The sequence below is a fragment of the Protopterus annectens genome, chromosome 8.part0 (assembly GCF_019279795.1).
Source record: "Protopterus annectens isolate FY-2018-M chromosome 8.part0, PAN1.0, whole genome shotgun sequence".
Lineage (NCBI taxonomy): Eukaryota > Metazoa > Chordata > Ceratodontiformes > Protopteridae > Protopterus > Protopterus annectens.
Window position 1 is genome coordinate 799,361,550 of NC_056741.1, and position 12,390 is coordinate 799,373,939.

Below are 12,390 nucleotides of genomic sequence, written 5' to 3' on the forward strand. Positions count from 1 at the left end.
CGGTCCTTGGCCCCCCATTGTTCGGCATCTACTTCTCAGAAGTACAGGCCAACATGGGAGGACTTTGGCTGACAAAGTTTGCAGACGACTGCAAACTGGGCCATAGTGGAAAGTGCATCGGACACGGATATCCTTCAGAAGGGACTCACGGAAACAGATAGCTGGTGCCAGAGCCATGGCCTGAAGTTAAACGCCAAAAAATGTATAGTCATACCCTTCGGGAAAAACAAGGTAACCCCAAGCTACCATATAGGTGGTAATCCACTAAGCACAGAAGAGGTTATCAGGGACCTGGGGACCCTGGTTGACAGTGGCCTTTCTTTTGACACTCACGTTGCTAAAGTGGTTAGAAAGACCTTCTACATTGCCCACCTGATCATGAAGGGATTCACATCCAGATCTAGTGAGGTCATTGTTCCCTGTACTCTTCACTTATCAGACCAATGATCGAGTACAATGCCCCATTCGGGATGCATCTCACCTGACATCTGCAGCAATTGGAGAGACCCCAAAAGTTCCTCACCAAAAGGATAAAGGGACTCCAAAATCTGTCATATGCTGCCAGATTGAAGAAACTCCAGCTCTATTCAGTCGCATACCGTCTGCTCAGAGGTGACATGTGCCTGACATACAAGGCCATGTCCAACCCGGAATTAATGGACATGCTCCACCTCAAAAAATCCAAATCCACCAAAACCACTAGAGCAAGCGACTTAAACCTTGGCACGGATATAAATAGGACGTGCTGGAGGGATAGATTTATCACTCAGAGACTCCCTATGCTGTGGAATAAAATCCCGGTCCATGTGAGGCAGAGCACCTCGCTGGCTCTGTTCAAGAGAAATCTTGACCTGTGGATGGGAGATCATAGGTTTACCCCAGGAATCATCTCTGTGTCACTGCTGGACAGAGGCACAACAAACTAATGGGTACAATATTTTTTCATATAAGGGGTGGCGTAAGCCACAAAACTTAGGGCTAGGCTTATAAATGCCTTAGGGCAGATAGCCTAGTATAAACCTATGAACCTATGAACCTATGAACATTTCACAGTGTTGTGTTAAAAGGATTTAGTTTTACCTGAAAGCACATGTAAATTTCATATACAGGCACTTGTACTATCATGTCACTGTTTTACCTGCTATATGACAAACAACACAGCCACTGAAGAAATATAGATTTACAAATAAGAATGTTTCCGTATTAATTTGATTACTTTTATATGAATGTAAATGTGCCTATGTCGCAAGTGATAATTCAATAAAGGTGTTTGAAAAAAAATTCTATATTGATTGAGAAATGATATATTTAATGTTTTGAAGTTTACATTAACAGAATGGTGCTATTAAATATATTGCTGTGTACTTCTCTAAATATGACGGTGGTGGTGCTGCGGTAGCGTTGTCGCCTCACAGTAAGACGCTGTCCATTTCAATTCACAGCTAGAGCGTCTTCTGCGTGGAGACATGTGTGAATGGGCGTACCTTCACTGAAGGTTGTGCATCAGGGCTGGTAACTCGGCACGTAAAAATCAACTACCAATCATTAGCAGACCGGAGTCCAACTGTGGCGACCCCTAACCGGGAAAAGCCGAAAGACACAACAACAACTTCTCTAAATATGACATAACAAAAGTCCACATTTTTTACCGCAGGGTGCAGCTAGCTCATGATATGGCATTGGGTGGAGTGTCATAACAAGGAGACTGAGAGACTCTGATCCATATACAAAACAGTCTTTCTTATAATTTTTGTCCTAATTTTATCACAATATTCTGTTCCATACTACGCCTAAGCAAAACCCAAGAAAACGCAGTGTTTTTATTTTCACATATTACTACAGCTCATATCAGAGGGCGGCCACGGTGGTGCAGTGGTTAGCATTGCTGCCTCACAGCAAGAGGTTCTCCGGTTCGATCCTCGGCTGGGGTGCCTTCTGTGCGGAGTCTGCATGTCCTCCCTGTGGTCGCGTGGGTTTCCTCCGGGTGCTCCGGTTTCCTCCCACATCCCAAAGACATGCTGCAGGTGGATTGGACACTCTAAATTGGCCCTAGGTTTGCGTGTGAGTGTGCCTTCTGTGGAAGGTTGGGCACCGGGCTGGCAACTCGACACCGTAAAACTTCACTGCCATTCAATGTGCGGACAAGGTGATCCACTGTGGCGACTCCTAACCGGGAAAAAGCCGAAAGAAGAAGAAGACTACAGCTCATATCAGAAGAGCAAGCTTAACTTGCATCAGCAGAACTGTTGAGACTGTGACTTCATCACTGAATCCTACATGTCTACACATACACGTTTTGCTATACGTTAATGGTTTAGTGAATTTGTATGCTGAAAGTGTTAAAGCAACATGCATACCAAACCACTGACTGAGTAGCTTTTTATGACAGTCATTTATAGAACAGTTCACTTCCCCTTTAAATCTGTCACTACATCAGGGGTGCTGCCTGCTTCTCTCCTACAGTGCCACTTTAGGGGAAAGGTGCTAAACCCAGCATCTTCCTGTTTGTCAGATTGGTACTCTGACAGCAATTAAAGGTTCAGTGGCAATTCTTCAAAGCACAAAATAAACTTTCCCTTTACCTTAGTCACCTTCATCCTTCACCAGAAAATGTCACCACCTGTTTAATGAAATCGATCAGATCATACTGCTTACCTGTTTTTTATTCCCCTTAACCTCTATTCCAAAACACAGACTGAGAAGAGGAAGAAATGTCTATCCCTCATTTCCAGACAAAAGAAGTGTAAAAAATCATTTTAATAGCATCCTGGTGATAAACAGGAATTAAGCTGCAAGTAATTAAAATGCAAATGCATGCAAATTACTAGATTTGAAAAGATTAGAAAATGAGAATTTTAATGCCATTTGGGTTCTAATTAGAGCCAGCTTTGCCCATCTCTAATCCATCTTTTATAGAGCACATTAATTTAAGGTCCCACGTGTTTATACTAGTGTTTATATATTAAAGTGCCCGTGTCACTTAAAGTGAGTTGAGGAATTTCACTAGTATACTAGCCAAAGTTACAAGATTCACTAACAGGAAACCTGCCTCACATGCATGGTAACTGTAAGCGCTAGTCTGACTGGGAGGAAGCTGAAAGCAGGAATATATTCTCAATGGGATCTCACTCTAAGTTTGAGGATGGTAAGTGCAATCCTTCAAAGTGAGAATAGGTAATTGTTATGGAGAATATATACTACCTCCAATGTTGGGTACTAAGGAGAATTTGTCTTTTGGTATATATATATATATATATATATATATATATATATATATATATATATATATATATATATATATATAGTAGAGGTGCAGGGTACAGGCAGGCTTGCCTCTTGCAAAAGATTTGTGGAAACCCAATTCTGTTCACTGTGTATGCTTAATGGGATTTAAATTTTACTATTTTGGAACTTGCACTGCTGAGTGTTGAAATTCATATAGGACAGCATTCATAATTAATTTAAAAGTCAACAAAAAAGAATGCATAAAATAATTTACAACAGATTGGGAAATTGATCTCAGGGTCTTTGAGATACAGCAGCAAGCTAGGATACTAAAATCACTGTTTGCAAGGCTCAAAAAAGTCATGTGTCTATCTGCTAGTTAAGCTTTGAAGGCAGCAGTTTATACTGTTTGACAAATAATTCCAGCAACAATGGCAAACTCCAGTTTTCTGGTGAAGTAACTAGTTGTAACATAACAGATCAGTGCTGATGTTACTGCACATGCCGATAGTGTTTCTTTACTGGCAAACAGCTCAGTGGTCAACAGGCTGTAGGGAAGGTTTATGGCCCACACATGGGCAGAGTTAGGCTGCCTTCATGCCTGCCCAGATGGCAACTCCCAACTGTCGGCTCTTGCCTGAGTTATAGACCACCTTGCCACTGATAAGGAAAGAACGGGTGCAGCTCATGAGATGAAGGCTGATGGTAAGAAGGCGGAGAGACAAAAAAAAAAAAGCATACAGAAGGAAAAAAAATTGGACATTTTAAGCAGCAAAGAATTCTGTATTTACAATTTTGGCAGAGTTGCAACAAACACTTCTTAAAACCAGACAAGTAGAGGCCTGCTTTCATCCCTCCCACACAGAAAACTGACTACAGAAAATTTACCTGATAACCTGTTACGCTGGGCTGAAAGGTGATCTTTATTTGTATGATAACGCTATCTTCCTGTAAACGCAATCTGAAACTTCAGTGGGTCAATAAGTATATATATTATGTAGTGGTGTCTTCCACGATAGATTTGCCAGTAGAGTATACTGATGATTACCCCGATAAGGAGAGCTAAATATATAGTCATATTCTAATATTAATTAGGAATAACAAATAGGATCCACAGTATTCTTGATCCTGTATTACCATAAGTAATACCAGCTCTGTTAAAATAACAATTAATGGATAAGTGTTATGTAATAGTGTGCATACAGAAAAATCGGTAAACTGATGTAAGTCCGTTTTTTTGTTTTTTGGCTTTGGTAAATATTACAGTATAAGACTGTCAAGTTATCTGACTACCATGTTTAGATGTCTCCAAGTTAGGACCAAACAAACTGTAATGCTAGAGTATGTTTTAACTTTCTTTCCTCATATATTACTGTACTTTGGAAGCCAGTAGTTAGTACAGCAGGTGTCACAGTGGTCAGCTGCAGTGGACATCTAGCTGTCCCTGGTCAATAATCTGGCAGTCAATGTCAGCAGTTATAAACCTATATTGTCATCTCAAGATTAGTCCCTGAATTACCTGTTGCCTAGACCTGACCTTGAAACAGTTACCCATGTGCTGTTATTTTCTGTTTGATTACTTTAATGTTTTGCACTTTGGGTGCTCGGACACTGCCGTGATCTGACTGCAGCAGGTACAAAATTATTTCTCTAGAAGATTGGTGGGTATGTCATGCTATAACCATAAAACCCCTGGTTAACAGGACTTACTTTGGCTGCAAACTGTGGCCCAGCTGATATTTAAAATCTTACTTCTTACTTACAGAGACCTGCATGTCTTAGGCCTGATCTACCTCAGGGAATACGAATTCCCTGTACATTGATTTCCCATCTTTGATCTGCTGATGAGGACTACTGGTAGTTTCATGGAACTCTCTGTCAGACTTTCACTTGTATAGCTACATGCTGTGTGAACCTCACAGCCTTCCTGTTTTTGGAAATGTGCGAACTGGTCTTCATTTAGGAGATGCCTAAAAGAGTGCCTCTTTAGGAGAGTAACTGTTTTTTCCACATGGCAATGTCTGTACCTTACAGTGCTAGGTCCATTATCAGTTGTCAGGCCATTTTCAGTCTTTATATCTGGCAGGACAAACTGCTATCTACTGCATTCCAAGTCCTAAATTGTTCATTGTAAGGTGATGTTGTACTATATGCTTAGGGTGCCTTTTATCATGCTAAAATGGGCCATATAGTACAGCCATTATGCTAATGAATTACTGCTATAACTTAATAAGTTATAAGTCCAATTTCCAGGTGTAGAGGTCCTTTGCACAATGCTCTTATGCATGGACACTGCAAAGCTCATAGCACTGATAGTCCATGCTAGTGATTCTTTTCATTTCATGACCTTTCTGCCTAATGATGCAAATCACATGGTGTCCATAACATGTGGTCATGTGCTTCAGACTACCATTTTCTTCCACATTCCAATCTGCAAAGTCGTCAAGGCCTCTTCAAGCACTGCTTTCAGCAGGGCTCCCACTTGGTGCAACTAAGAGACAAACATCTTTCTCTTTTTGCTCCATGGGGATTATGGGAAGCACCTGCTGGGGCAACATAATTGTCCCTAATACAATAATGATGCCTGGCACCAGCTTGTCAGGGTGGTGAGTGATGCAAGTGGCATCATCCAATTTAATGAATAGTGCAGACATAGGTATACTGACCTGTAGAGGTGCCACCCCACCCTGTTCCAACAGTGGGAGGCAGAGGTTAGGGAAGGAGGGCCATATTTCTGCTGTAAGCACTGTATATATAGTTTTGCAATATATTTTCTAAGTATTGCCTTTTGTTGCCCTTGCCTTCTGTTCACAGGGCATGTTGTAGTGATTGCTTCCTGTTTTATATTTTACTGTACCTGAAGAGATAGCATTCAGTCACAAGGCCTCCCTAAGCTGAAATGACAACCTGTCTATGCAGCAGGGAAGTGTAGAGCAGAGAGATGTAATATTTAAAACTGATATGGAAATGACATACAGGTGTACTAACATGTTGTACTTTTTTCATTCTCTTTTTGTTCTCTCTCTCTTTTTACAGGGTCAGCTGTGGTTCAGGATGTCATATGATGACACTATCTGGTCTTCTGCCAGCCAAAGTGCCTGCTGCTGGGTCAGCAGTGATCCAAAGGTGGTTGTCTCCACGGCAGGAGGAAAGACAGCCTGTGGAAGGTGACTCCCAGTAGGAGGACAGAGGCTCTTCTGATGGCAGGTTATCAGAGGAGTCCCCCTTGGTCATCTGTTGGGAGGTGTGGTGGCTAGTCTCGAATGAGGTGGGCCAGCAGATGGCACCCATATTGGGACCACTGAATGTCTCACTGTGCAAATGATTACGTCACACAGCTGGGTGGTTATATCCATCATGTCACCAGAACTGGGGTTTACTCGTTTGCAGACACCAAGGTGGCTGACATTTTGATAGGTTCTCCTCTGGACAAGTCAGGCAGATTTCCTATCCTTTGGTCTATCTCTTACCATGGTGTTTCATTTCTATGTGTGTTACTCTCAATACACTGTTAGGATACTAGGCATGTCATCTGGTTCAGAGTGGGGAGTATTACTGTGGCCTTGCCGTGAACATACCTCTCAACCTCTTACAGCAAAACGTCTGGAGAAAGCCTAAAAATGATGAGGGGACAAATAAGGACAGATTTTAAATATTGCACTAACAAACTTAGAAAGTTGCTAGAATAATAGGTCTTGCATTAGCATGAATTTTCTGAAGGATGTGGAGTCTTAAACTCAAATGTTTGTCATTATGTAATCACTTCAGTCCTCAGTTACTTGCCAGAAAGGAACAGATTTTAGGAGGAAAACACCAAAAATATGAGACAAAAATCTGGACAGTCTGTGAAAACCTGTACACTTGTGAGTTATAGCCATGAACACTGTTGGGTGTTAGTTCTTAATTTCATAATGTGGTCAAGAAAGACCTAGTTATTTTTGGTTTTAGTCTGTATTTTAAGATCATATTCAGCTTTGAGCTTCCTAATGGTTCCCTTAAGCTCTTACTAGTTTGGTTAAATGTACTCTTAAGGTAAGTAGAATAAGACCTCTTATAAGCATTAAGTGATTTCTTTCTTTCTTTCTCTAGTTATATAACTCTCATTGCACATGGTGCAGATAGGGACTGCCTTACCAATACAGTTGTAAGTGAGAGTAGAAATCAGAGGCACATGGAACAGCTTTAGCAATACTGTTCACTGGAGGAGGATTTCAGTGGAAATTATTTGGTCACCAAGTAGCTAACAACAGTTTGCTTTTGAGAAGTTCCTAAATAAAGATGTATTTACAGGCAAAGTACCACCAGCTTTAAAGGAAAAGGTTACTAATTTATAGTCTGAGTTAACAAGGCAGGATGATACATACAGAGATGTGCAAGGGGTGGCCATATTTGTGAGGACTAGATCAAGGATACTGGCAGCCCTAAATGATAGTAAACTAAACCACACAAGGAGTGCTAAAGCACTTTCACAAGTTCATTACCATCATTCAGAAGTTGATTGTCAGTAATAAAAGATCATATCATGTGATATCTTGCAGTCAGGGAGGTTGTCCCCTTTGCCTAAATCTTGCTCTGGCTCTAGTGCCCTCAGTAAGATGGTTAACTATTTGTAAAGGAGAGTTAGCATTTATAATGTCAAGGAAGTGATGGGCATGCCAACCATTGGCAGTGTGAGCTAGCCATTTAATTGGATAGTTGAAGTCCCCAGTTGAAAGGAGCTAGATTTAATGGGGATTTCATCTAATGTATTAAGATAGCTATCATACTCAGAAGGATACTCAGAAGGTGTTATATAAGCAGCTGTGACATGGTGCTTAGTTTTTTATAGTGATTTGGACCTCTGAGAGTTCAAAGGTGGTATCCCGAGGGATCTGTCATGACAAATACTGATATTTCCCCAAAACAGACAACAGGTTTGAAGCCATGAAAGGCACTATACCTAGGAAGAGAGGGAGTGCCTTCATTGCTCTGAAACCCAGACTCTGTAACTACACATACATGAATGTGCTGAAGTAGCAGGACAGCCACAAGTTTGAGCATGTTTTTGTTAAGACTCTCGGCACCGAGAAGAGCCACATTAATGTGTTCCAAATTATAATTTACTACTTTGGAGTGTCCATTAGATAGGCTCTGCCTAAAAAAGGTACTATGGGAGCAACAAAAGCTTCAGCCAGAATGCAAAAGCCTTGGTAAGAGAAGTGCAGACAATCTCTGGCAAAGAAGGAAGGCTTGTCAGCCATCTCATCTCAAGATGACACATACACACACAAACTGGAGCCCCCTGAATTTAGTGCCAACGTGCAGCACAATAAGTCTTTCTGAGTACTTCCCTATGTATTACACCACATGCAACTTTAAAAAGATTTTAAAAAGAGATTATTAATTATTTATGGGAATAAAGCAAATTAAGCAAATCTTGAGTAAATAAATACATTTCATGAATTACAAAAGATGTCTGGCTTGGCAGCCCAGAGTAGCAAATGCATTATATCTATATAACTGTTATTAGTAGCATTTCATGGTTCAGAACCACTGAGGAACTAACACCAAATACAGTAAACTATTCATTAATTTATAGCAAATAGTTTGTACCAGAAAGGTATTTAAGTATGTTTAAAATGATGATATCACTCAAACTAACAATCAATAAAATATATAAAACATGTAACACTGTTTTTCAGATGCTAATGAGTTGTCCAGATCTCCACATTTGACATACAGTCAAGGCATGTCAGTTATAATCAATAATCTTCTCCACCTTGACATGCAATTGTATGCTTAAATAGGGCATTACCAATGCTTTTATATTTAATGGCATAAGCAGAAACAATAATTTAAAAAAATAATAATAAGAAGAAGAAATGCTGGAGTAGATCCAGGCTGAAATTACATTATAACTTTAAAAAATATACTAGACCTTAGATGAAATCATGACTACAATGCCTGCCTATTTTCAGTCAGCCAGTTTTGCTTAATGCATTTTATTATCTGTTATATTGGATGATGTCATAGTTTTAAACATATTTAAATAACTGATTTGTGCAAACTATTTCTTCTGATGAAGTCTTGCATACTGACAAATGAAAGGGCTTAATTTTTAAATAAAGACCAGTTCATGCGTACATCTCCTGTTTGGTAGATTTTGCTTTTTTTCTGGAATAAATACTTACTTCAGTAACCTTGTTTCAAGGACCATTGGTGAACTGCATTCAAGAGTTAGCAAGATCACTGCTCATTTACTTCATGGTGTAAATAATGAATTACTGCAGCAAATGTCACAGCAGTCAGATGGAGAGGGCATCCTACTATCATGGCAACTGTATGCTCCAATCTGTTGATATCACTTCATATTTTATTCTGCAAAGTTATGCAAATGTCACAAAAGCACCTTCCGTACCACTTCTGTAAAGACTACTATGATCCCAGCAATACCAAAAGTATCCCAAAAGCATTCTTAGAGTCACTTCTAAACACATGCATATCTTCTCACTAGAAAAAGAGGATCCGTTTGGCTGGGATATGCCAGATAAAGACAGTACCACACAATAAGTGTCAACTGCAACCACTAGTGTAGTATTCACTTATGAAGCAGCAATATCAGCAGCTTCATAAATGACTACACCCCATCAGCACCTGTTGTTGTGTCCCCTGTCAGCATTCATTCAAGACAGCCGCCCAGTTTAACCCACTCTTGTTATGGCTCTGCTTAACACCATACTGGAATGATGGCCATGGTCAAACAGTCGCCAACTGGTTCTGGGCCTCAACTGAGATGGAAGAGTGAAAACATAGAAGTAGGGGCTTAGAAAAACATTACTGCTTCTGCAAATGTTGATTAACAGTACTTATACATTTATGTATCCAGACTGCTGCTTTATTCCACTGATGGGTATTCTGACTTTGATAACAGAAAAAAGTTATCCTGCCACCCCAATGTGCAAGGAATCACACAAAGTTTGGAAGTGGCGATTAATGTAGCATGACACTAAGCATTATCTGGAGGTAATATCCGATCACACTGGGTCAGAGGGGTTAACCCTTTGGGGCAAATATAAGCAGTGTAGAAAGAGAAAAAAAGTACAAAAAAATGACATACATACCTCTTCCCTGTACTTGTTGACATAGAAATAAAGCTCACTGAGAGCGCTAAGTGTATTGAACTCCGTGGCATGCAAGCGTGACTGTTCCACTAAGTAGGCATCCATGTCCTGGTCACTGATCGGTGCCATCTTTGAAATGTCTCTGTAGTACCTGCAGGAGTCACAAAGATTAGAGGGCAGTTACATAAACAATCTCATGCAATTACACCCTTATTTAAACTTGAGCTACCCATTTCGACTGTATCCCATTTCCTGCTGCCAATACCTAGCACCAGTTTGTAGCCAGTGGTATTATGTGTTATAAACGTGTTTTTGAAGAAGTGAGTCAATCAATGCACTACTTAAGAGCAAAATTAAGATCTCAGGCTAGCAGCAAACCTTGTGTTGGCAAAAAAAGTATACAACTACAAATTACCTGAAAGACATTGCTTCATGAATAAAATACCATTTTCACTGGGTATCCTGTAAACAGGTGCGATGCAGTGGACTCATGACAACCCCCCCCCCCCAAAAAAAAAACAAAAAACAAAACAGAATCTCATTTAGCCATGTTGCATGTACAGGATAAATGATATGGCCTTTGGATTATAGGAAGAAAGGTACAATCACCCTGCACACTCTGTGACTAGTACCACTTTTTCAGAATTAAATAAAAAATAGACAAAGAATGCAAGCCGTCAAGGGTCAGGGATGGATTCAAACAGAGCAGTTGCATTAAAAAGATGCATACCTCCCTGGTGCTAAATATCTGGGGACATATGAAAACACTGAAGATCTTAAGATGTCAGTGATGCATATTGAGCAATAACACATTTGGAACATGGCCTTTGATTGAGATATCATGGAGCAACACGTGGATACCATAGGGTACAATTTTAAAAATCTGGAAATTTAGGGTTGTATTCTTCAAGCCACTTCTTGAAATTCTGTGTGACACAAAAGACAGTCTTTATGCTCCTGGATTTTACCAATGAACAAGCTGTATACCTTTCTGAATTAACTATTTCTAGTTTCTCTAAAGTTGCAGACAAGAAACATGAAGCAGGTTGTGTGTGTGTGTGTTCACTTGCAACCATAAATATAGAAAAGCAGACAGTGTAGTAATCAAGATCATTAAACGTCTCTCCTCACACCCCTCAGAAAACCATGTGCCTCATTCAGTAGCAGCTATTTGATGTCTCTAGGCATTGCCATACACATATTTTAGCAGAAACAGGATGCAATATTCTCTTGTCTCACAAGAATCTTGTCTGTGGGTTGGTATGGAAGTACAGGCGGCAGCTCCCATAGCATATGCTGCTGATTTATGTTTCTTTTATGCTTGAAGGATTTTCTTTACAAATGTACCTGCTAAGCTTTGTTGCTTACATTAGATGCATTAAATAACCATGATAGATGCACTTGATACTGATGACTGTTTTCATTGGTGACTATTGATCTTGGCACCTTGGAATCACTAATACACGTGTATGGATAAAGACTGTTTTCTAGGGAGTTGTAAGACACAAATACAGGACAGCAGCATGTACCTTTTTTTGGGATCTCAGTACTTTGCTCAATCTGCTCTGCTGCTCTAAAGAAAATCATTTATACTGTATGTTTTCTTTGCCCCAAAATCTCTTATTATTTGTCCTCATAGTCTGATAATAGCTTTCCACTTCTGGTTCCAATGCATACCTGCTCCATACTTGTCTCGTTTGCATCCTTCAGCAGACAGGTTCTCCCTCAGATAATGAGATGGACCACTGCACACCCACACTAATGCCATGTGTCCCCTGCACTTGACCATTCTTGTTGTACCTACGCCCATACATTTTTATCATATCCATGGCAAATGGCTGGCTGCATATTCATGCTGGTCAGCACACTGGTCCACAGAAAAAAAGGATGTAGCAATCTGGCAGTGAATGTTTGTAAGCAGTCCTAAAGTCAAAGGCTTCCAGGGTTCTTAGAGCAAAATGGACTTCTGGTATGGATTTACAGCAAAAAGCACCTGCACTAAGGACATTCTGTTAATGCCAAGTCTGGATTTCAGCAGTGCCTCTGACTGAGTTTTGCCCAGCAG

The 12,390-nt window shown here is 40.2% G+C and overlaps 1 protein-coding gene across 1 annotated transcript in view; it reads right to left on the reverse strand.

Annotated features, from left to right (window-relative positions):
* The window catches only part of PLXNA3 (plexin A3), a 1,436,523-nt gene that overhangs the window by 14,688 nt on the left and 1,409,445 nt on the right, over positions 1–12,390 (reverse strand). The window contains exon 31 of the mRNA XM_044080266.1: positions 10,326–10,476. Coding sequence (XP_043936201.1) covers positions 10,326–10,476 — 151 coding nt within the window. The remainder of the gene's footprint in view (positions 1–10,325; positions 10,477–12,390) is intronic.